The sequence below is a fragment of the Carassius carassius genome, chromosome 46 (genome assembly GCF_963082965.1).
Source record: "Carassius carassius chromosome 46, fCarCar2.1, whole genome shotgun sequence".
Lineage (NCBI taxonomy): Eukaryota > Metazoa > Chordata > Actinopteri > Cypriniformes > Cyprinidae > Carassius > Carassius carassius.
The window spans coordinates 23909219-23936212 of record NC_081800.1 but is presented as its reverse complement, the minus strand read 5'-3'; the positions used below and the strand labels follow the sequence as shown (position 1 = coordinate 23936212).

Here is a 26994-nt window from a genome sequence, read left to right as displayed (position 1 = left end):
ACTTTTTTTTTACTGGTCTTATGAAGTATTCTAATTTGTTGAGATAGTAAATTGGTGGGTTTGTGTTAAATGTGAGCCAAAATCATCACAATTAAAATAACCAAAGAACTACTTCAGTCTGTGTGCATTGAATTTTTTTAATGAGTTTCACAATTTGAGTTTAATTACTGAAACAAATTAACTTTCCAACGGCATTACTAAACATAACTAATGTACTACTAATCACAGAACCGGCTTTACTGACAAGATACTCATGACAATCACATTCAATCAATCGTGCAGCCCTAATATTTTATGTATTTTTGGTTTCCTTTTTGCCATAGATGTAACTTTTTGCATTCATTATGCAAGTGGAATTATAAAACATGTGCTCACTTTCAGAATTTTTGCGATTAGTTACAGATCTGTCTGTTTTATATGTATATATATATATATGTATGTATATATGCTTATATATATATATGCTTATTGTATTCCTGGTCAAAAAGGACTGGCCTACAAATACTTTGTATTTCTTTTTCAGACTGGTTGATCTGAGCTTATGCACCTCAGTTTTTGAGTGGATCTTGACAAAATTATCTACAAAGAAGGTTTTTACTTCATTTCAATCAATCAGTTTTAAAAAGAAATAAAAAATTTTTTTTGACAAAAGTATTGGTGATAATATAGCAAATTGCGAAAATTTACCAGAACACCAAATTAAGGGAAGGATTTTAAGGTATTTGCAAACCTTTTCATGTAATTGCTATGTAAAAACACAGTAACAATGCTACGCTGCCTTCTTTTACTAAATGATGCGTGCAAAAATATGCAGATGCATCAGCCATAAAGCAAACTGCTGTTTGTCTTTAATTTGATGTAGGGATGTAAATTGTATCATATACTGGGGGATGAAAAGCGTCTGACAATAAAAAACGAAGAGAACCTCCTGTTGTTTCCATCAGCTGCCTTCCTTTGATCTGGCAGGCTCTCTTCTCTCATAAACCCAGTGTATGTGCGCTCGGCAGTAACGGCCTTCATATAAGGCTCTTAGAGCAGAGCTGTGGCATTTGCTGGCTACCTGGCTTCTGATTGCCCTGCCCAGACCAACAGGGATGAAAAACATCAAAGTTCATCATATTTTAACTGGCCCTCGACTCGTGTTTTTAATAGACTCACACCATTAAAGGTGGATGTGGGATTTATGGTCGCAGGTAACACCTTCCGGAGCAGAACACGGCTTTTCCTGGTTTCTGGAAGTTAGAAATTCCAGAACGATACCAATGTGACCAACCTGTAGGGGATCAGTTTAAACCAGTGGATTGTCTTTAAAAAAGTAGGTGATAGGTATAAAATATAGGAATAATTAATCAAAACCCAATATAGCCAACACTGATTTAAATGTTAATTTGTATAAAACAAATCTGCAACAATGTAGTACTGACCTAAGTGCAATAAAAGTGTCCTTTTATTCCAAAAAGAATGCACATATACATATGTGCTAATGTCTTACATATGCATTGGTAAAGGTCACCACAGGGGTTAAAGGTCCCTGACCTTTTCCAAACAATTTTAGCTGTGCATTTTTCAATGGAATGAGAGATTGTTCTCACAGCACTCTTGTAAAGCCACATAGGAGGGTATTGTCTGAAAACAAATGCAAATCTTATATGCATTCAGAGTTTTTGAGAAATCTGAATGGGTACTTTAAGAAGGCTTAAATATGTGAATCTTCACTGGAGGTTTGCCAATGAATATGCAGATTTAGGAACAGTGGTGAAACCTAGGATATATATATATATATCCACATTGATTCCTGTTATGCAAGTTAGTGTTTGTTGGGGGATTATAAACCCTTTCTTATGCACAATGTATGAGGATTGAATACACTTCTCAAAGTCATATCAGGGAATTTATTTTTAAATAACGAGCTCTGCTCTGAAATATGCAATTGTCTAGAAATTGCTGAAAAAATTTTGGGACCTTGAAATCAATTGAATTTTTGTAGATTTTAGGCATTGCTTTTTACAGGTTGCTTGTGATTGTTCTTAAATGTTTAAAATGATTATTGTATGCATCAGCTACAGTTTTCAAACTTTTATTTATTTATTTATAGTCAGATTTTCTCTTCATCTCCCTCCGCAGGAACTGTGAAGGTGAAAAGTAGTGGCATCCAGGTTGGAGATCTTATCATTGTTGAAAAGGTTGGTTTGCTAATCAGCTTGCTCATTGTTAGGTATTGAGATCTTCAGACAAACGGCATCTCATACCTCTCAATGCTTTAGCTGTTTACCTTCTCCTGAGATTAAGGCAATCTGACCCCTGTGAGGGGCAGGAAGACATAACAAGCTTTATATGTATATGTAGAATGAACATAGTGCTTGAATGTGCATTTTCAAAACAAAAACCTAAAGATTTTGCCACACTAGGGCTTAATTTGAATATAGATCTAAAAATTGAACATAGAATATTTGGATTGTATTTATTTATTTTTTATTAAAGTAACCAGTGGACCATTCAGGTCTATGAGCATTTCAGGCTGGAAAGAACTGTCAATCATTTTGAATGACTGAAGCATGTGACCCGAGGCCAGTGGTTGGTTATTAGTAATCCTGCCTAATTCTACTCTGGTATTTAGTGTTGCCTTTTGTTCAACTTTTTGCCATGCAGACTGAAGCCTATTGTAAGGGAATTGCGCTGTTGGTTTCCCTCTGCGAAGTCTGAGAACATGAAATTTGAGACGTGGCCGCAGTCTCCAATTACCCACCAGGCTAATTTTCTTAAAAATGTTGATTTTACATAGAAAGCCGACTCTCACAGGCTGCACTCAATCTGGTTTTGTTAAAAAGCACATTTTAAAACCTTATTAGTCATCCTCATGTGTGAATCTAATGAAAGCATGTCCATATCACATTCTTTTCACCCCAAACTTAATATATATATAAATAACAGTATTTGCATGTTTTGCATAAAGAAATAAAGAAAATGCATTATAGCATTTCTGATGTTTTCCTCACCAAAGTCTCTTTGCATCTAGAATTTGTTATTCATATTTTTCTAATTAGGTTTACTGTAGCTTTAATGACAGTATTTTGTTTACTATATTACATTAATATAATATATTATTTAATTGTAATTTGTATTTGCATGTTTTACATAAAGAAAGGCATTATGGCATTATTTTCCCCACCAAATTCCCATTAATATCTCATAGCACTTGGAATTTACTTAAAAATAAATTAAAATTATTATTATTGTAATTCATATTATTCTAATTATGTTACTGTTACTAAAATATAATGGTGTTTTAAAAATGTGCATAAATTAAACTATTATAGGTTTTGCATTATGGTAATGAAAATTATCGGTGGGACTGTATGCTTAATTGCCATGAACATCATGCAAAAATTCTATATAATATAATATGATATTTATTTTTAATTTTTTGGGGTGAAATGTCAGGTTTAGAAGTTTTTGAATTGTTCGTCTTGATGAATCAGTTATGTCAGCATCTATCTGCCACTTTCTGGCAAGCATTGTATTTCATCTTCCATGTAATATGTTTGATCTTCTAACCCTAAACTGTGGAAAATCCAATTTGGTTTAATATTTAGAGCTTGCATGTGGGTTATGGGTTGCATGTAGTAAAAGCTTAATTGATTAAAAGCGTAGCCCACATTTGAGAGACCGAAGTCACTTCCAATGTTTTGAAACTCTGCCGAATTTAATTGCATGGCGAATTCATCTTCTAATAACTACAAACAGAGCTGGGAGTGAAGCGGGGGTCAGGCCGGGTGGAACGGGCGGTCAGAGCTGCCACGGGGCACCACCCAGTGATTTGCTGCAGGCCGTACTCTTGAAACCAGCCGAATACTGATCACTGAGTAGATTAAAGCCAAACTGAACATATACAACTAAACCAAAGTGACTGCTGCTGACGAAACGCTTGAGTTGGTGTCTTAACTCTTTATCTTTTACCTTTTTGTCTCTCTTTCTTCTCCTCCAATCCCTATCTCTCCCTTTATAGAATCAGCGTGTTCCCGCTGACATGATCTTCCTAAGGACCTCTGAAAGAAATGGTAAACATCTGTCGGTCATTCATCTAAATTTCCCAAACTAAAGCACAGGGGAAATGACATGGCCGCGAGGGCAGCTGCATGTAGATGGAGGCATTAGTTTAATGAGTTATGCTGAAATTGCCCAGAAAGATGGCATGCATTGTGATTTTTGACATTCTCAATGAAACACTGACTGCTTTAGATTAGGGTGACCAGACGTGCCAGTTTCCAGTGTCCTGTTCATGCTTGTTTGATTGCATACATTGTGTGAATTTAATTTCACCTTTATTTTTAGTTTTAGAAAAAAATAACTCATTTACAACACAATTAAAACCAACCACAAACAGATTTATGGACTGAACATATATTTATATTTATATCATTTGTAAATATGTATTTTGGACAGAATATAAATCTATATTTTTATTATGTGTGTAAATTATTTGTACATATTTATTTTTATATTGATTAATTACCAGATTATACAATTTAATTTCAAATGTATTTTTCGTTTTAGGACAATCACAAACAAACTTTATAGACAGAAAATATATTTATATTTTTACTATATGTTTATGTTATTTGTGTATATTTATTTTTATATTGTAAAATATACAAATTGTAAATATATATATATATATATATATATATATATATTATATTATATTTATGTTTATATGGTAAATTTCTAATTTATTTTACAGTTTTTACTAATTTTTATTTTACAATCACAGACAGACATATTTATTTTTATATTTATATTATTTGTATATATTTGTTTTTACATTGCTTTGTATTTATATGGTATTTATTTATTTATAGCATAATATTTATTTATCCCATTAGATTCATGCAGTAATTATTTAGATTAACATTATTACCAATTTAATTTGACATCACTTTCGACAGACATGATTTCATAAGTGTGCTGATAGCTAAATATAGAGTATGCTTTGTACTTCGTCCCTTTACTGCATTTACCATGAACACAAAATTTAATTTGTCTCTTTAAAAAAAACTATTATTTCACACTACATCACTGTAGATCCTGTGTTGAGACTGAAAATGCCATCTTGAATGACAATCTTTTTGTCTTTCAAATTTCAAGGTAGCCAGGAGGTAAATCAAGGCATGCAAAGTAGCTGAAGTTTTAAAGATGAGACACTGCAAACAAATTTAAAGTGCCATCAGGAAGGAAAAAAGACAATGTTTCATCTGAATAAGCAAATTGAGTAAAGCATTAAGGTGTGGTTTTGTTCCTTAGATAGGTTACCAAAACAACTTTTTAGTCTCCTTTTTTTTGTAGGACTTGTCAAATTAGTAGTGACTAGTTGCTTTAAATAGATTTTTTTTGGTCACTGGTTGTGTTGGAATTCCGCCTGGCTGAGATTTCTTTTTTCGGGGGTGTGGAAGTTGCCAGTAGTAGTGGATGTGTTAGTTTTTACGGGAAGGGAAGCATTATTATCTGCCCCGCAGATGGACACCATTAGGCAGTTATTAAGAGTCCAGGGTTGAATGGCAGAGCGACATATCTTTAAATGAGTGAGGGAGGGCTGGGTGGGTGACATGCTCTAATGGCAGCACTAGCTTTAGGCTTACAGGAGTTGTTTGCATGACTAGCAGTTCAGTTTGGCTGGCGATTACATCAGTTTAGACGCTGCATGCCGTGGGTAAAGGTATTAAATAAGTCAGTCTGTAAAAGAGAGTCACACTGCCCTCTGGAGTTCGGTTTTAAAATGAGCTAACAATGTTTTGGGATATCAAACTGACTTTTCTATCCTAAAATATTTTGATGTATGTTTAGACATTTGTTGCTGATTTTTGTCATAAAGGCTCCTGTTTTCTGAGGACTGATCAGTTGGATGGAGAAACCGATTGGAAACTACGCCTCCCTGTGTCCTGTACGCAGAGACTCCCTACTGCTGCTGTGAGTTTCATCCATGATTCATTTATTATGCCATTAAAAGTCATAAAAGAGCATTGGACTTTTAGATAAATCACCACTCCGTTCGATTTGATCTTCAGCCAGTTCACAACAGACAGAGACATGTATTCAAACAAATGTCACACTAACATAGCAGGGGTATTTTTTGACCATGTCAAAGTCAACAGTCAACTTTATTGCCATTTTTTGCACATTGCATGGATAAATTTGGTCATTTGTCAAACAGAAATTATTTAGTGACTTCGTAGACCATCACAAGGACTGAAAAAGACAACAGTGTGTATGGACAGTAAATACAAACTGAGTACACAGAAAAAAATAATTAGCTAATATACCGTAGGTACTCAACCAGAATGCCTATAACCGGCATAATCAGTCACATGTAAACTCGAAATCACCATACACTATAAAAGCCTTAATTTTCATTGTATATCATTGTAGTTTGTTTGTTATAGTTAATCACAGAAGTTAAATTCGTTTTGAATGCTATTTCATATTGTCATGAACAACTTCTTCTAGTCATTTAATGTGTTCCCTCAGGATCTACTGCAGATCAGGTCATTTGTTTACGCTGAGGAACCGAACATTGACATCCATAACTTCATCGGTACCTTCACTAGAGTGAGTACACATCTCATCGCTCGATTATAGTGACGTCAGAACTAGCAAAACCCACATTGATCAGCTTTGTGTTTTGCATCTGACAGGAAGATGGAGACCCTCCAGTCAGTGAAAGTCTGAGCATTGAGAACACTCTCTGGGCGAGCACTGTCATTGCTTCTGGTAAACAACAGAAAATCATCTCATATATATATAAAATCATATCAATATATATATATATATATCTATATGCACCAGGAGATTTGGTTTGGTGCTCACACTGCGTATAGTGTGACCCCATTAAATATAACTATAAAAATAAAATAATTAATAATGGTAATAATAGTATTAGTGCACTTTATAAAAAAAAAAATAGATATATATATATATATATATATATATATATAAAGTGTGATTATAATATTATATTTTAAAATAAAGTGTGAGTGTTAAAATGTCATTTTATAGTACATGCAAAAATATATATATATTTTTTAATTACTTTTTCAACATTTTCAGAACCAAAACGAGCTAGTTTTTATTTTGGCGGGTTGCCGGAATATAAGTATATACACTGTTGACATTTAGTTCAGTCACTGACGCGTTTCACTTGGCAGCGCTAAAACTGATTTTAGCTCTGCCAAGTGAAGCGCATCAGTTACTGAAGTGTCAACAGTTGTGCCTTTCACTCTGAAACAGGCTGTGCATAGCAGGGATTTATGCTTTCAGTTCGAATGGAAATCTTATACAGTATTACTGTTAGTCGATCTAAAATGGTGATTGTGCATTAACATCTGTCAACCATGTCAGTACACACATGAGTGGTCTAAACTTATGTACACAGTGCATTTTTATTTTGGTTGCACGTGTATATATATATACACACACACACACACACACACACACACACACACACACACACACACACACACACACACGCATATACATACACACACACAAATAAGTTCCTTATTTTACTGGATATGCACTTTTCTATATTTCAAGTGTATGCAATGGCTGATAATACTACAATAAATGATATTACATCAATAGGCAATAATAGAATTTTTATTTTGTAAAAATATTAAGTAATAATTTATAACATTTAAAATATAAAGCATATAATCAGGAACACAATTCTGTATTTCCAGCAAAGCAGAAGAACCAGAACCACAATTTCAGAGATTATGCACAAAAATATTTACAATTCTACTTTTTCTGTCACTGACACTCATTACATAAGTACATCATGATTACTGGTGGGTTTTCACTGAAAAACAATAAAAATGCATCCAATATTGCTGCAATTTTTGAGAGCCATTTTAGGCTGCAAAGAAAAAAAAAACACGGTGGGACTCAAAGTGGTTTAATGCTTATCAGGTATTTTATTAAGTGGACAGCACCATTCTTTCTTTTAAGCAGAGCAAAGCTTGTTAGATAATCCTCAAACATGTTTTGTCCTCTAATCCAAGGCACCGTGGTTGGGGTGGTGATTTACACCGGTAAAGAGCTGCGCAGTGTAATGAACACCTCCAACCCAAGACATAAGGTAAAATTAGCTGTATTTTAGAATAAGTCCAAAACTGATAAATCTGTCTCACACTCATGCTGGATGTGATGTGCTTTTGCAGATCGGCCTGTTTGACCTGGAAGTGAACTGTCTGACTAAGATCCTGTTTGGTGCTCTGGTGGTGGTGTCTCTGGTCATGGTGGCTCTGCAGCACTTTGCTGGACGCTGGTATCTTCAGATCTTCCGCTTCCTTCTGCTCTTCTCCAACATCGTCCCCATCAGGTAGGAGTTTATTCTCCTCTATATGTCTGTAAAATCTATAGCTTGACAGTTACTGATGGCATCGGCTATAAGTTCAGACATTTCGATTTTTTTTTTATTATAGTTTGATATCTCTCATACTGAATGTCCAGTAATGCTTGATAGATAAATCAATTGACATTTGGCATTTTGAGATTATTAAACGGTACCTATAGTAAACACTAGTTCCTTAATTTTCCTTAAGTGCTCTTTGATCGCCCCCTGGTGGCTGGCTGCAGTACAGGTCATAAACCCCGCCCCCTCCATGTAATCGAATGGGACTTGAGTCGAAATGTAAAATATTATTACACTTCCAATACAATTTTTCCAAAGATGGTTTCGGTAATTTAAGGTAGTTGTTATCACGCTGATATGTTCAGTTGTTAGTTTTTGTGAAATAAATTTTAGCTAGTAATTTGATGCTATATAAACGGGGCGTGTCTTTATGGTTGATTGGGTCTGCGAGAGTTTGGGCGGGAGTTTGATATCACGGCTCCACCTCACGACACTACTGCGCAAATTCTGGCTTCGCAGAGATTAGTTTTATTACTCTTGTAATAAAAATAGATCTAAGCCAACAATAGATTTTAAAATAATTGAAATGGCTTTCATGGATTCTGGTCTGTGGAATGCATCACTTACTGATAGCAAAATGTAGCCAAGGATTTTTTTTTATTTTTTATAATTGAGTACTCAGATTTAATCAAGGAATCATGAGAGTCATAATTTACAGCATAAGTTGGAAGAGGTTTTTTCTTAAGAAAAAAAAATTATCGGTATAGGCAGATGTCGTTCTGTTTAATTGGCTATTGATATTGGTGGAGAAATTTAGTATCGGGCATCACAAATGTCTAGCGCTCATTATGGTTTATTTGCAGTTTGCGTGTGAATTTGGACATGGGCAAAATGGTGTTCAGTTGGATGATCAAGAAAGACTCTAAAATCCCTGGGACGGTGGTTCGAGCCAGTACCATACCAGAGCAACTGGGTCGGATCTCTTATCTGCTCACAGACAAAACTGGTATGATTTAAGTGAATTTTAAATGGTAATAATATGTCCTAATATTACTGTTTTTGCTGTATATTTAATCAAATAAATGCAGACTTTATAAAAAAAAAAATAATAAATATATATATATATATATATATATATATATATCTCTTATTGACCCTGAAACTTTTGAACTGTAGTGCATTTCAGAGTAAAGAAGAATATACTATGGGAAATGTTTAGTAGGATTGTGGAAATTATTGGTTAATTTTGTTTTTCCCCACACAAATGGCTATTGGGCGTATGCATTTGCAGGTTAGCAACCACTTAGCAACGCCCTAGCAACCATAGACACCTTAGCAACCACATTGCAACAGAGACAGCACCACTCACATTTTCTTTCCAAAAAATCTGGTTAACTTTATATAAGTGGAAGTTAATCATAAAAATTAACATTTTTATGTGAGTAGAAAAGGTAAAAGGAAGTCATGGCTTTGACATAAAGGTGTGCGATATCACTATTTTTGATTGTGGAAGATAAAAATATCTCCACAATCTGCTTTTGTAGAAATATCGTTGTATCATGCTAAAGTGCACGTTCTATCAGTCACAGTTCTCAATGTACTGTACAACACATACATTCACATCTAATGTTAACTCAGCAGTGAGTTACACTCACTTATTTGCATAAATGTGAGGATTTGTCTGTATATTAGACGCATGAAGGTCTTAAAGCGACAGTACTAATGGGCTAGTTGCATATCTCTCACATGTCTTGCGAGTGTGTGCATAGATACTTCCGGAAATCCAAATATTACCTTCAATATGTTTACAGGATTTCTAATATCACTCAAAATGCAAATAAGATATACACTGCTATTATTACTATACTATAAATGTTAACTGAGCCAGTGGATTTGAAACTTATGTATGTTTGGGTCTGGCGAATGAATTAAATACACTAATGTTCACTACTGTTCACTAAATGAAAGTTGAACTCATGGTTGTGTATACACAGCTACATAGTGTATTTTTATCTTACCAATTATATAAATGTACAAATTACTTATTTCTTGAAAATGTTTGTATTACATTGATTTTTGTAAATGAAATATTTACCTCGTGAGACGTGGGCTGCGATTTATCTTCTTAAGTATCCATTTCTCAATTGTACACATACATCAGTTTGTTTCATCATTATTTTCACAACATATTAAAATTTTTTTTACACAGTTAACTAATACATGACTAATTTTAATATCTGTTTTATCTGATAATTAATGCAAAAGAATACAAAACAATATACATGCGCTGCTCATAGACAGACAATGATTTATGCTGCAGATCTTTCACAAAACACAAATGAATGCAAACAGCGATCTTTTTATTAATACAAACCTGCCATAATTACATTACGTTTAATTTTACAGTTACAGTTATGTTATCAAATAAAGCTAATAAAACATGCTTTATCAGAAATCTCTGTGCGTCTCGTTTGACAGTCAGAAACCTAGGTCTTACATAACAGTCAGAACTAAATCAGCTCTCCGAAAATGTAAAGTATTGCATATTTGAGTGGTTTGTGTTTGAAAGAAGAAATCCCCGTGGACTGATTAACCTGACGCTGATCCGCATAATCAACAGAAGAATAAAGCAATCGCCGCGTTGTATCTTGATGAATTTCCACACAGAAGTACCACTATCCGCTGTTAAATTTGAAAATCATATTATATACATCTAGCCAAGTTTCGTATGTAAGTGTCCCTTACAGTAAATGCGAGCGTCGCAAGAACGGAAGTAAGTCTGCACACACTCGCGTCGCTGAAGCTCACCGGCGCCATCTTGTGCTCCGAGCCCATAGAAGGCTACTAAACATGCTTCCGCTTGTCATTAAAGGGATAGTTCCCCTAAAATCATTGATCACACACTCTCATGTTGTCCCAAACCGACATTCATTTCTTTCTTGTGCTGAACACAAGAGAAGATTTTGAAGAATGTGGGTAACCAAACAGCTGCTGGTCCCCATTGACTTTGATAGTAAATCCTGAATTGTGATTTCCCTGAAAAACATTTTTGCCTTATCGCCCACCCCTACTTTGACAATGAAATTTACGTTCCTTAATGCGAAGGGATTTTCTAGAAGCAGAAATGAGAGCGTTATGCTGGTGTGTTTGAGAGATGATAGCATTGAAGTGTTTTATAAAGTTTCTCCCAGTAGCTCACAGGTAGCTGAGACTCTTACCCTGGGGCTTAAACTTGTGTGCCGAGAGCGCAGACATGCCACTTATCACAGCCTTAAATCAGACACGAGCTGAAGGTTCTCATCCTCACGCACTTACTGCACAGAGTCAGTCAGCCCTACTCTTCAAATTTATGCATTTGACCACCTGTAAAATTACAGCCTGTTTCCCACACGGACGCTGATGTGAATAAAGGGGGCCAGAGGTCATCGTAATGTAAGGGGTAGACCAGCGACACCTGACTGAAATACTACGAGAGGCTCTGTTTAAGAGCAGCCGGTGCAAGAGGTGTCAGGAAACGAACCCGCGGGTCTTTGTCATTAACAAGCCATTAGTGTTAATGTTGTTTAGTTTGAGGTTTTGGGCTACAGGAAGTGCGTGTCGATCAGCGGAGGATGTTAGAGACTGATGTTTCCTTTCTAAGATGTGTTCTCTTTTATTGGCTATTTTCGAAATCGAATACTAGTGTACTTCCCACTGTACAGTGTATATTGCACACTGCCTACTATTTAATAAATAATATATGAGATATTAAAGATTTTACAGCCAAAGTGTGTTGTGATGTATTGAAAAGATTAAAAAAGTAAAAGATTTGGGCTGATAACGGAAAGATCGTAGGTTTGAACCACTCAAGGCTGAATCCATAAACTAGAACCATTGGGAAACGTTGTCATCCTGGTATCACTGAGAAACAAATTACAGGTTTATTGATATTTTAAATTGTTTATTTTTATATTTTCAGTTTTTATTAAAAAGTTTTAAGGTTTTAGTCATTTTGTTGTTTGCTTTTGTAACTAAGAAAATGAGAAAAGTTAAATAAAAAAAATTAAGATCTTAGTTTAAGTTTAAGGTCTTTTATTGTTTATTTTAATCCAGTTAATGTTTATTTTGTTCCTGAGATATTTACAAATTTTTTTTATTTGTATATTTTATTTTAGGTAAAAAAAAATTTTTTGAGCGTTGTAATTTTTATTAATTTGAATAAATAAATAAACTAATATATATATATATATATATATATATATATATATATATTAGTATAATATAATTTTATTAGTTTTTTTCTTCAGATTTAGTCATTTTAGAACTAAAAAATATTTTATTTTATTTAGATGCCATGGCGACATTCCCAATTTTCATTCAAAAATCTGTTTTTTTCATCTATTTTTTATTATTTCAGCTTTATTTCGAATAACAAAACCTATTTTGAATCATTTTAGTTATTACAACACTGATTACTACTGAAGCATCTGCTCAAATGACCACCTATACTTGTAATTATACAAGCAGGTCTGTTTATTTAGGCAGGACGGGTCGCCCTCCTCTAATGTTAATGGTTTTCGCAGGGACCCTCACTCAGAATGAGATGGTGTTCAGACGACTTCATCTGGGAACGGTGGCGTACGGCATGGACTCGATGGATGAAGTGCAGAGTCACGTGTTCAGCGCTTACACTCAGGTATTCCCAGGATTCCCTGCTTGGCAAACGGAGCACGGTTGTGTCCCAGATGATGTACACCCACTTTTTGGGCAATGTTTCAAAGTGAATGTAATTTGTGCAAAGGTACAATGATGCAACATGCACCAACCTTCTTCCCAAACTTATCTACAGAAGAGAAGCTTTAATGGCTTCTAATTGTTGTCAGAATTGTTAGATATATATATAACAATAATATATATAATCAGCACTTCAAAAACATGCAAAACAAGCATGGCGAACCTAGATTTTTAAAATCACATTTTCAGTCACAATTAGATTGTTTTCCCCAAATCGCACAGCCATACCGTGGTGTATATATACAGTGCAATTTATGCTTACAAAGTTTTTGCACTAACGTCAAATTTATCATAAATGAAGTATCTTATTCTTTGGTTTATGTCCATAAACAAAAAAACAAAAAAATAGAAAACCATTTTTTTTGTAAAGAACACATTTATTTGAAAGTCTAATGAAAAATAATGAATTTTAATCCAAAATTTGAACTGAAAAATAAATATTGTGTACGGCATTAACAACACCAAGGTCGTGGGTTCGATTCCCAGGGAATGCATGAACTGATTAAATGTGTAGCTTTAATGCAGTGTAAAAGTTTTGGATAAGAGCCTCTGCCAAAAGCATAAATGGAAGTATGTATCATAACAATGGCGTAGATTTAACTGTGATATATGATTTTGGTCATACAACCCACCTTTAATATGCGGATTGGGATGTGGTCCATCACTATATAACCTTCCTGTTTAGAAAAGCCTTCACAAAGCACAAATAGTTGAGCTTTTGTCCAGCAAAAGGAGTGAAGTCCTTGTAAAAGGAGTCCCTTTCACCTCTGACTGATATGTCACCGAGGCAGGAAACCGGGTTACAAGTACTCCGGCCTTTTCAATAGCTTACATACAAACTCTGTGATTAGCCCTCGGAAATGTGCGCTCTATAAATAGTAGCTCAGTATTAAAGGTAATTGTTCATATATGTAACACATCTGGGAGCATTTATGAGTCCCTTTTCAGGATATTAGCAAGGCTTGCTTTATTAGAGACATCAGAGACATGGATATTTTCATCAACTGGTCAACCATGTTTGAGATTCCTCATTTTGAAAAATGTTGCATTGCATATATATTCGTTGCGGTTGCTTAGTGGAAAGAAAAAAGTAGATGAATTTAAAGAAATCACTCTATTTACTCATATTTTATTCAGCAACTAAACCTATTAATAAGTAGATGGAGTTTTTTAATGCTTCTGAAAGAAGTATTTTCTGCTTACAAAGGCTGCATTTATATGAACAAAAATACAGTACAACCACTAATATTCTGAAATATTATTACAATTTCAAATAACTGTTTACTAGGTGAATATATTTTTCAATGTAATTTATTCCTGTGATCAAAACGGTATTTTCAGCATCATTGCTCCAGTCTTCAGTGTACCATAATGCTTCAGAAATCATGTTAAATCTGATCTCCACAGCCTCCTCATGACCTGCAGGCCTCTCGTGCACCGGGTGCCACCAAAGTGAGGAAGACCATCAGCAGTCGAGTGCACGAGGCGGTGAAGGCCATCGCACTGGTTCACAATGTGACCCCGGCATACGAATCCAACGGTGTGACGGATCAGGCAGAAGCTGAACAGCACTATGAAGACACCTGCAGGGTTTACCAGGCCTCCAGTCCAGACGAGGTACCACAGTCTTATACCTGGTGATACTGGCCATTCAGTCTAATATAGTGTGTGTTGTGTGTGTGTTTATATATATATATACTAGATATATATATATATATATATATATATATATATATATATATATATATATATATATATATAATTCTAGTGTCAGAGCAAATACATACGTATTTTAAAAAAATATATTTAAATTTAAATTGTATTTTTTTCTGAATTCTTTGAAAAACAGAAAGTTCAAGAAACCTTCTATTCTTCAAAGAATTCAGAAAAAAATACTGTGTTTATTTGACATAGAATATTTTGTAATGCTATTAATGTCTTTACTGTCTTTTGATTAATTTAATGCAATTTAAATATTTTAAAATGGATTCAAAAAATAAAAAGCATTCATAAAACATGAGTTTTTAAATACCAAATGTAAGCATTTGAATTATTGAAAAAGGTAAAACACGGGCAGAACAAAAAAAAAAGGTCCGTGTTGGGTAAATAGTTGAAAAAGCATTCTTATTTATGTGACATGTTTTTCTGATGATTTACAAGCACGTCAGTTTGTAAAATCATTCTTATGTAAATTACTGTATTAGTATATAAAAAATACATTAGGTAAATCCTAACCATTTAAATAACAAATACATTAACACAAATAATTTAAATACTTATTTAAATAGCATAAACTCGTGAATATTTGGATAATTAATAAAAATGAACATTTATAAAACATGAGAAGACAAATTTATTTTAAGAAGAGAAATATTCTTTTTTTTATGTCAGTGACCATTTACATGTTTTTTTTTTTCCCTGTGATTTACACAGAGGTCAAAAATAAATATATTTACATCTATTTTAAAAATACATAAATAGCATTTATAAAACATGATGATTTACCTAAATACATGAACATAGGAATAATTTAAATACTTAATTCATAAAACACAAGCATTTAAGTAACATAAATAATTGAACATTTGAATAATGAGTCAAATAAATTTCATTTGTAGAGCATGAATAGTGTTTACTTTTTTCGAAGTAATACGTTTTTGTGTTTTTCAATGATTTACACAGACGTGTATTTTCAAAAACATTACGTAAATTGCTGAATTAAATGGATTTGAACAGCCTCTTTTTTATTTTTTAAACTAATCATGCCATCTACTCTGATTAAGGTCTAAGTCCTCCATTTGACTCTCTGATTTAAAGAATAATTGTGCTGTGTAACTCACTTTAAATTAATAATTTGTGAGTCGCCGCACATTTCATCACCCCCTGCCCAGGTATTAGACTTTTCCCGAATGTTGAGTCGAGTGTTTGGCATGTTCTCTTCTGCAGCCGATCACTTCTGCAGATGTGCCGTCTCATATTCGATCATTTCTGGGCACCAAAACCAGATCAGTCGGGCCAGGAGCGAGTGACGCATACAGTGATCAGTTGACCCATGCTGTGGTTACGTAGGCACCAAACGCATCATTACTGGTTTGGTTTTAACCACTGCATGCCACCACACTGACTGTATGTGCGTTCACCGAGACGCTGACTAAATGCATAGACATGTTCTGTAGCTGAAGCCTGACATTTGTCGGAAAGATATGACACACTGATCTGGCACTGGTTTAGAGACAATTGTTGCTTCTCTAGCCATGCTTTTTAATATGATATTAAGGGAAATCTATATAATGGCAGGTTTTTTATTAACGCAATATTTCTATTGATGTTTCAAAACTCAACCTCAACCTCAAAATTAACCTAGAACTAAAAGATAAAAAAAAAAATGTTAGCTTGAATGCACTGTAAGTCGCTTTGGATAAAAGCTATGCTAAATGCATACATTTATTTAATTTAATTTATTTAATTTAAAAAGATAAAGTTATCTGAAGACATTGTCATATATAGAAAATTATATATAGTAAATTTATTTTAATTCAGAAATTGGAAACATTTGTAATATTGAATTTTTTTTTACAAATTTGTACTTATATTATTTAATTATTCAATAATTGTCTAATAAAAAAATATAAAAAAAATAAAGTAATATTTTTCTATAATAAATAAATATTTCTCAGAAGGTAAAATAAAAAACAAGTGTGTGTGTGTGTGTGTGTGTGTGTGTGTGCGTAATCATTTTGGGGAAATATTAAGATTTTTAAGATTATTATTTTTACTTAAAAATAAACAATCGTTTTAATTTAGAAATCGAAAACATTCATAATATAAGAATAAAATAGAAATATTTTGTACTGTCATTTCATTATTTAATTATTGAAAAATACATAACTTAATAAATGCATTAAAAAATATATTTTTAATAATTTTTTCTTTTTAATATAAAAGAAACAAGAGACATATATTTCATATATATAATATAAGTCTATTCTATAATTTTGGATTATAAAATAGACCTAAATTTGTATTCACAAATTGAAGAGATTCATAATATAAAAAAATATTTTTACAGCTTTATTATTTAATTCAATATTTAATCAATATATTTAATGATTAAAAATATTTTTAAATTAATAGATCTGGGCACACACAAAAACATTGATTGGACAAGATTTTCTCGAAATGCTTTAAAGTAGCATCACTTTTTCTGTATATAGCTTGGATAAGCCTCATTTGTTGGGTTGTTTTTTGGGCAGCAGTCCGCCCATCTGGATACTGTGAGATATATTATTAGCAGCTAGTCAGGGAGGGCATAAGAAATCTGTTTTTTTGATCTCTCTCTGTAACCCTTGGTCTGGAAGTTATTGGGCAATAATTTCTGCCTCCCAGAAATACCCCCCTTCAGCATCACACTAATGGATGGCATCTGGATTGCCTTTATCTTCACGTTCCCAGAAGGAAACACACTTATAATTGGTGGCCCATTGCATAGTTGCATTTTCAGCTCCACACATCCCAAAAAAAAATAAATGGGTTAAAAATATTGGTTCTATGTTTGGTTTTGACATGTCTATGTGACATGTTTAGGTAGTTTGATGTGATGACAAGACGTCCGACAGATAGAAACTGCAGATTGCTTCCTGTTTGTTTCTGAAACTGTGATCTGTCTCTGTTATGCACTAGGTGTCTCTGGTTCAGTGGACGGAGAGTGTGGGTCTGACGCTGGTCGGGAGAGACCAGTCTTCAATGCAGCTGAGGACACCGAGTGGACAAATACTGAACTTCACCATCCTGCAGATTTTCCCCTTTACCTACGAGAGCAAGCGCATGGGCATCATAGTGCGAGTAAGCATTGCATCCAGGAGTTTTGGATCATCTTGACACAGAAACACAAGTGTCCCTAAACTGCATTAACTTCAAAAATGACCTGTCTGACTTCTAGAAGGATGACATACAAAAAAGTGTGCATTAAATTAGAAGAACAGGAAATAGAAGAATTTTCACTACTGTATTTATTATGATAGATATGATATTTTTAATGGTTTACCCAAAAAAATACTTAGAAAGAAATGGCAAGTAACGAGCTAAATCTGAAATTTTGTGGAAGTAAGACTGGATTAGTATTTTCTTGTAAATCCTATAATCTTTGTTTTATTTACTTAAAAAAACACAGTTTTACAGTATGGTTGACCTTTTTTCTCATTTTGGTATAATTACTTGAAGGTGGACCTCATATTACTTGAGAAACTATGCATTTGTACTTTAAAAAAAAAAAAAAGATTTGTCAGACAAAAGGACAATTACAGATTAATAATGGTGTATAAATGTGAAGGTCACACTTTAAATTTAAATACAGTAAATTTGTTAACATTTGAATATGCATCAGGTATTATGAACTAACAATGAAAAATACTTTATAGCATTTATTTATCTGGGTTCATTTTAACAATTCAAGTTAATTCAAATTTGTTCATGTATTATGATCAAATTATGAAAAAATAGTTAACAATTAACAGTTTTATATTTTTAAGGTATCTTACATAAATCAATTATTAGTTATTCATTGTTATCTCATGATGCACAATGCATTAACCAATGACAACAAATTAAACCCTGTTAAAAAAAGTTACAAGCCTAAGAAATTGTGACCAATCACCATATATACACACCCAAATCTATACACATACATATATATGCACACACACACGCACACACACAAATATATATATATATATGGATATCAATAAACTGGGTATAAAATCCACTCCACCTTGGCAACTGCTTTGACTCGGATAACTTGTTAAATCCATGAAATGAAAGAGATAGAAAACGAGGAGTTGGTGTCCCACACATTTAATGGCTGCTACACGGCAACGCGCTCTTCAAGAAAGATTAACTCTTTCTTAGCGTTACAAATAAAGTAAAGCAAAATATTACCAAGGCGGCAGAGCGAACATGTCATCCATAGTGGTTCTCACGTAGTCCTTCTCTTAAAGACTGATCACTTAACTTATAACACTCACTATGTGGTGATGACGTAGAAGGACTACCTGAGAAACACTATGGATGATAAGTTTGCTCTGCCGCCTTGTTATTATTTTCATGCACACTGCACATAATGTGATGCATGCAAAATACATAGTTTTGGCCGTTACAATGTCTCCATCCACAAACATGCGTACTGTACATGCAGATATAAGGTGTTTCATTGCACTTTAACAAGTAATCTGAACGGCCTATATATGTGCACTATTTTAAACGAGCCCTCACTAACTGAGTTTAATGCTACAGTTATGTTAGAGTGCATCTCACTCTTATTTCTGTGACGGTGCGTCGGTCTCGTCTTGAGACGCGCGGTCCGGAGCGCTGTATGACTGATGCAGCAGTTCAATTCAACTAACGCGTTCGATTATGCCCAATATTAGTGTTAAACTGTTGGACTTTAAAAGAAATCTACTATTGATTTTCACTGTTGACTGATTTTGCAGAATATTTAGACTGATAACTTCTGTGCGCAGATGCGGCAGATTTGTCACAGGACGTGTGATATGACAGTTTTGTCAGACTATATAAGAACTAGCTGTTTTAAATTCAGTATTTTAATATTTAACGTTAGTTAAATCAGTCAGTATGTTTGAAAGTATATTTTTTTGATTATTGGTGATTCCATATGCTCTCTCTCACGCACCTGCGCGGTTTAAAACACTAAATAGTTCTGCTATGACAAGAACAAAGAGTCTCTCTCTTGCTCCATACATGCACGATAATATCATGTATCGTCAATCTCACGGGCTGACGATATGACGATTTGAAAAATGACCATATCGCCCAACACTACTCCAAACAACCTAATATTTTGAGTTTTGCACAGACGTTTACACAAGAGAATGTGAAAATCTAGTTTGGCCTGTTAACCAATGCAATAAATGAAGATCAGCCCAAAAATGATATGACTAGACTGCCTGTTATCTGAGAAAGTTGTGACCCTGCCCTGGGCTTGATGACTAACTTCCCGTACGAGCTCTCAGCTATTGTTGTCGGCCTGGACCGAAGCCTGTATCTGTGTTTGAGGAAACCAGCAACTGAACCTGGTTTCCTCTGCAGAATCCTTTTAAAACATCTTCAAGGAGGATCAAGGAGAGCCTAAATTAATCTCCCATAATGCTTGGAAAAAACCAGCACAGACTGTCCCGCTTACCTGTGAACTTACACTGAGTATCATTGATCCTGAGCTCCTCAGTGTCAGTGTCTGTACATAAATAATAAACTCTTTAATAACCAAACTTGTTCTGCTGGTGTCTGTTAGGATGAATCCACAGGAGAGATCACGTTTTATCTGAAGGGTGCTGATGTGGTGATGGCTGCTATTGTTCAGTACAACGACTGGCTAGAGGAAGAGGTAATCTCACGGTTTTAAACATCAACAGATATGAAATGATTTGAAATTGACGTCATGCTTAAGCTTATGTTTTCTGCTTTCTTTATCAGTGTGGGAATATGGCCAGGGAAGGTTTGAGGGTGCTGGTGGTGGCCAAAAAGTCCCTAACGGAAGAACAATACCAAGATTTTGAGGTGAGTTTCCAATGCGTAGTCATTAGAAAGTTTGCTATGGAACAAAATACTGTGGTGAATAATTGCTGATAGATTGGTGTATTAATATTGGGAATTTAAGGTCTTGGCCCAGAAACAACATGGAAAGAAAATGATGTGGTAAATACATCATGCTATGGTTATTGTGGATAGTTATATAATTTTATGCTATCATTCAAATGTTTGGTTCAAGGTTTAATGTTTTTGAAAGAAGTCTCTTATGCTCACCATGGCTGCATGAATAATAATAATAAAAAAGAGTAACACTGTGAAATATTATTGGAATTTATAATGTGTGTTTTCTTTTTGAATATAGTTTATTATGCAATTTATTCCTGTGATGTAAAGTTGGATTTTTTGCCTCATTCCTCCAGTCTTCAGTGTCACATGATCTTCAGAAATCATTCTAATATGATTTGCTGCTCAAAGAGACATTGCATGTTATTATCATTGTTGAAAACAGTTGTGCTGCTTCATATTTTTGTGGAAACCATCAAACACATATTTTTTATTTGATGAATAGAAAGTTGAAAGAAGAGCATTTATTTGAAATTGAAATCTTTTGCAACATTATAAAAAATGTGTGTGTGTGTGTGTGTATATATATATATATATATATATATATATTTATATATATATATATATATATTTATATATTTATATATTTATATAATACATTACATATACAAATAAAAATATTTATGCAAAATAAAATATATATTATAAAATGTAATATTTATAAAAATAAGATATATGATATAAAATAATGTATAATATACAAAAAAATTATATATAAATATACCATATAAATTTAAAACAATACAAATTGTACAAAAATAAAGAAATATTATTTGTATTATTATTAAAAAAATATATTCCACTTCAGCTATTTGACTTCCAAATGACAAATAACTCAAGCTCACATCAGCAAGGCCGGCAGGAATTGTGGGTGGGGGGAGTGCATGTACAGTTCTCTCTCCACCTCCAATACCATGACTGAGGTGCCCTTGAGCAAGGCATCGAACCCCCAACTGCTCCCCGGGCGCCGCAGCATAAATGGCTGCCCACTGCTCTGGGTGTGTGTTCACAGTGTGTGTGTGTGTGTGTTCACTGCTCTGTGTGTGTGCATTTCGGATGGGTTAAATGCAGAGCACAAATTCTGAGTATGGGTCACCATACTTGGCTGAATGTCACTTCACTCAAAATAATTCACCTTTGTAAAACCATCAGTCAATTAAAAATGTAATATTCAATTATTTACATTCAAGGTTGACTTTCTTTGATAAGAAGAGACAGGGTGCATGGTTCATTGCAGTCATTTTGATCACTTTGTGTAATTAAAAACAATAAATCAACAGCCTTTATTTTTTAGCATCAGTGAGTCAATGAGGTGTATTCTTTTTAAGACATAGACCAGTGGTTCTTAAAGGCATAGTTCACCCAAAAATAAAAATTCTGCCATCATTTATTTACCTGCAAGTTATTCCAAACCTGTATGAGTTTATTTCTTCTGTTGAGCACAAAACATATATTTTTTGAAAAATGTTGGTAGCCAAACAGTTGACGGTAGCCATTGACTTCCATAGCATGGGAAAAGTCACAAACCGCATGAAAAGCAATGCTAAATGGAAATAACACCATGCAACAAACTACGTTATGCCACATTTTTGCCCTATACAGACCATGTTTTGTACAGTTTGTTCAGTGTAGAACATGGGTCCTGAGAACCGCTGGTATAGACGGTGACCTTTGGATGTTTATAACTACAATATCCAGGTGCTGATCTATATTTAGTCGGATTAAGCGGTTTCCCAGCAACCATCCATCGTCAACAGTAATTGTCAAAAAGAAATGTAACATGTTTTCCACAGGGAACACCCCCAAAATGAAAGTTCCACAGAGAAAGAGTTGTTTCTTCTCCCAGACCCACGTCTCCACTCTCCGAGCTGAAGTGTGTAATTGTGTGTGAGCGGGTGGGCGGCGGTGACTCACCGAGTGTGTGAGTCACCAAGTGAGAGTGTGTTCCTGTGTGACTCGCGCACTCATTGTTTGCTCTTTATCTCACTGCGATTATGGGCTGTGCCCTCAAAACTGTGCTCTGGCTTCACTCAACAGACTGGCACGTCGGTTTAAGGGGTCAGTGCAAGGGTGTGCGCTTTGAACGCAGATGGAGAATGAGAGTTCTGAACTTTCTCATCTGACTGACGATGATCTTCTGAACTTTCTCATGTCTGATATGTTTATTTCAGGAATAATATTGGGATAAATAGATATAACAGATGGGAAAAGCATGAACAAATGTAATGAATGAATGTGTCATTGCATCTCTTAGATCTATAGATGTTTGTAAAATGGAAATGACTATAAACAGGGAGGGTTTTACTGATTAGAAGGGCCTAATGACCCCAAAATTGAAATAAATACAAGTTACTGTCCATCTTCTTGTTTGTAAATATTAATAATAATATTAAGCCAATAAATGTTGTCAATAAAAAAAGAAGGCTTTTTTTAGACTTATGTGATTCTTATGACAATTGCTGTTGTTGTTTTTCAAGCATTCAAAAAAAAAAAGACAATCCGAAACTAATGCAAACCTTGAAGGAGTGTATTTGGCACAGAATTATTCTGTCATACGTCCAAATTTTTATTTTTTTTATTCTTTGACCATGTTTATATGGGAATCCAATGCTTTAACAGTGTAAATAAGTGAGAATGCATGAAATGGCATTAGAGCCCCTTGCTTAAAAGTAGAAGTAATGACATTAATGCAATAAACATTTACCTAATTTTGCTTTGAAACAAAGTCTTTTAATAGTTTCGCCCACAAAATGTTGTTTTAACTGTATGCATTAAATATATGCATTATATTTCCTGCACATTAAAAAAAAAAAAAAAAAATCTGATTATTTCTTTAATTTATTGAGAGTACTTATTTATTTGCTTGGAAATGGTTGTCTGTGTGCAACGTACTGGACAAAATGCCAAAATATATGAGAAATGGTCAAATCCAGAAGAAATTCTTTCTTTTTATAGTATTATTCCTATTCTGTATTTTGTATGAAGTAATAGCAAATATAGTAAATAAGAAATCCCTGCATCTTTACCTCCACTTATAATGCACTGTCTGTTACGTCAGGTAAAATAAAGAAAAGAAATGCATGTTACTTATGTTGTGTCTAACGTCATTCACATGTGCTCGCAGGCTCGCTACGTTCAGGCCAAGTTGAGCGTTCACGATCGTTCGCTGAAGGTGGCCACAGTGATAGAGAGTCTGGAGATGGAGATGGAGCTCTTGTGTCTTACTGGAGTCGAGGACCAGCTTCAGGCAGATGTCAGACCCACTCTGGAGATACTGCGCAACGCTGGCATCAAAGTCAGTGTCGGCACGCACAAACATGCACAGACAATGAGATCTCACTGTGGGTGGAGCACCCTGGCAACAATGCGCCAAAAATAGTAGCGTTTTTCAAAATGCCTTGACATGCAACGCTTTTGCCAGTTAAAGCTGGTCAGGGCAAAAACTCTAATTAAAAATGAAAAGATGGGATTTATCAATGCTTTATAATGTCATGATTGATTTGGAACACTGAAATGTTTAAAAAACACACATCTGGGGCGGTACCCATTCAAAAGGTACTAATATGTACCTTTAAGGTGTATCCTTTAGGAGTAAATATGGTACTTTTTCTGTTTACTTTGTCTGTATAGGTTAGGATTTCACTGTACGCTTCTAAAATGAGTTGTGTTAACACAAGTGCTAAGGTACATCAATGTCAAGCCTGATTTAACTAAAGCTGTTCTTTGTCCAGGTTTGGATGCTGACCGGAGACAAATTAGAGACTGCAACCTGCACAGCCAAAAACGCCCATCTAGTGACCCGCAATCAGGACATTCACGTGTTCAGGCCTGTATGTCCTCTCTAGACCACATATTCCAACCATTATTTATAAACAGGTCATATCTTATTCTTTTATAATGATTTATTTCCCCCTGAGGTTAAGAAATAGGTTTATCTTGCACCAGAAAAATATATGAAAAATATATGGAAAAAATGAGCAACGCTTACTTTCGGGTTGCAAATCTTTCATTATGTTGTTGTAGATATTTTAACCTTGCCCTATTCTTTCTCAAGCCGCTTAATGTGAAAAGACTTGTATTTTTTGGATGGCCTCTGTTAAAGTGTTTGGGGTGTCCTTGTTATTTAAGTGCCATCAGACGAACAGTATTTCAGGAGAAAAAAAATCTGTAAATGAGAGCCCATGAGCAATGATAGCAGTTGAGAAGTGGCCATTGAAATGAATGGGAATGCTAACTAGTATTATAGACCTCCTTGACCAAAATGATAACACATTATCAGTCATAAATATACACTACTGTTCAAAGGTTTGAGCAGAGTAGGATTTATAATGTTTTAGAAAGAGGGTGCATTTATTTAATCAAAAAATATAGTAAAAACTGTAATAATGTGAAATATTATTGCAATTTAAAATAACAGATTTCTGTTTAAATATATTTTAAAATGTAATTTATTCCTGTGATCAAATCTTTATTTTCTGCATCATTACTCCAGTCTTTAGTGTCACATGATCCTTCAGAAATCATTCTAATATACTATTAATGTTAACCATTAGTATCAATGTAAGAAATAATTGTGCTGCTTAATATTTTTGTGGGAAAATTGATACATGATTCAGGATTCTTTGATGAATAAATAGTTCAAAAGAACAGCAATTATTTGAAAAATAAATAGTGTGACATAAATGTCTTTACAGTAAATTTGAATCAGTTTAATGCGTCGTTGCTAAATACAACTATAAACGACAACTTTTGAACAGTAGTGTACTAGCACAGTAAATCTCGTCTCTAACACAAATGGATTCCAAAGCTTGATTGAGTTTAGCAACCGAACAGGGAAAGTAGCTTCCTGAATCCTCCCTGTGCCCTTTCTCTGTGAAATGTGACTCTATGAGCTCTTGTGGAGTTCCCATGTGGTGTGCTGCCACAGAAAGATAGGCCGCTCTGAGGAAGGTTGAATCTTCCTCGCAGCAGCGGTTCCTGGAAACAGAAGACAATGGCTGGCACAACATGAAAACAAGCATTTGGATTGACGTCCTCCTGCATACAAAAAATTGCATCCAAATTGAGGTCTGGTGTATTTGAAATTGACAGATGAAATGCTCTGGTGCGAATGTCCACCGATTAGAAAACATCCTCTCTGTTGTCGAGGAGTTTTGGAATATTGTCTGTTTTTGCTGAGTTTCTTGAACAAAAATATTTCTAACAATGACACAGCTGAACTGTTGTGTGTCTTTGAGCAACACACAGTTGTGTTCCGTTACTAAATGAATCAGCCGTTTGAATGAATCAACTGAGTCAGTGATTTCAATGAACCATTAATAATAACAGTCCCTTGCTTCGTTTTTGAATGAATCAGCCGTTTGAACAAATCAAGTGAGTTAATGATTCAATGACCCACTCATAAAGACATAAAGAATCAGATGTTTGAATTAATCGAGTAAGTCAGTGATTCAGTTACCCATTCATAAAGAGATTCACTTGTTTCTTTACTGAATGAATCAGCCGTTTGAACGAATCTTGTGAGTCAATGATTCAATGTCCCGTTTGTAAGGACAGTCACTTGCGTCGTTTCTGAATGAATCAGCTGTTTGAACATATTCAGTCAATGATTCAGTGAGTTTGAATGAACCAGTTGAATTAATGACTCCATGACTCTTTCATTAAGACAGGCGATTTTGGTTTCATATTTAGTGTCATTTCATTATTTTTTAAATAATTTCCTATTTAAATTTTAATTTAAAAAAAATACATTAATACGCAATTATTGTCATTATTTATACAATGTTGAATCAAAATATTTCTTTCTAAATCTAGTTTTTGTAATGTCTATTCAATGCTTTTCCCATCTAACACATTAATAATTTTTAATCTTTGAAATGATGCAAGGTGGAATTTTCAGCAGCCTTTACTTCAGTCTTCAGTGTCACGTGATACTTCAGAATTCCTTCTGATATGCTGATATATGCTGCTTAAGAAACATTTATGTGTCCAAAATTGGTTTTGGTTCATGTTTTGAGAAAATTATAAAGGAATAGTTCTTCTGAAAATCATTTACTCACCTCTTTGTCTTCCCAAATGTGTATGGAGTTTATCGTATGGAAAAGAGCAGCGTGAACATTCTTACTAACATCTCCTTTAGTGGTTCACAG

General features: G+C 34.2%; 1 protein-coding gene across 1 annotated transcript in view; it reads left to right on the top strand.

Moving 5' to 3' along the window:
• LOC132129309 (probable phospholipid-transporting ATPase IIA) overlaps nt 1-26994 on the top strand; it is a 52222-nt gene that overhangs the window by 6359 nt on the left and 18869 nt on the right. The window contains exons 5-19 of the mRNA XM_059540851.1: nt 2125-2183; nt 4007-4058; nt 5870-5964; nt 6523-6603; nt 6690-6765; nt 8055-8131; nt 8214-8374; nt 9271-9413; nt 12970-13082; nt 14588-14797; nt 17861-18022; nt 20484-20576; nt 20666-20749; nt 23970-24140; nt 24577-24675. Of these exons, the coding sequence (XP_059396834.1) occupies nt 2125-2183; nt 4007-4058; nt 5870-5964; nt 6523-6603; nt 6690-6765; nt 8055-8131; nt 8214-8374; nt 9271-9413; nt 12970-13082; nt 14588-14797; nt 17861-18022; nt 20484-20576; nt 20666-20749; nt 23970-24140; nt 24577-24675 (1676 nt within the window). The remainder of the gene's footprint in view (nt 1-2124; nt 2184-4006; nt 4059-5869; nt 5965-6522; nt 6604-6689; nt 6766-8054; nt 8132-8213; nt 8375-9270; nt 9414-12969; nt 13083-14587; nt 14798-17860; nt 18023-20483; nt 20577-20665; nt 20750-23969; nt 24141-24576; nt 24676-26994) is intronic.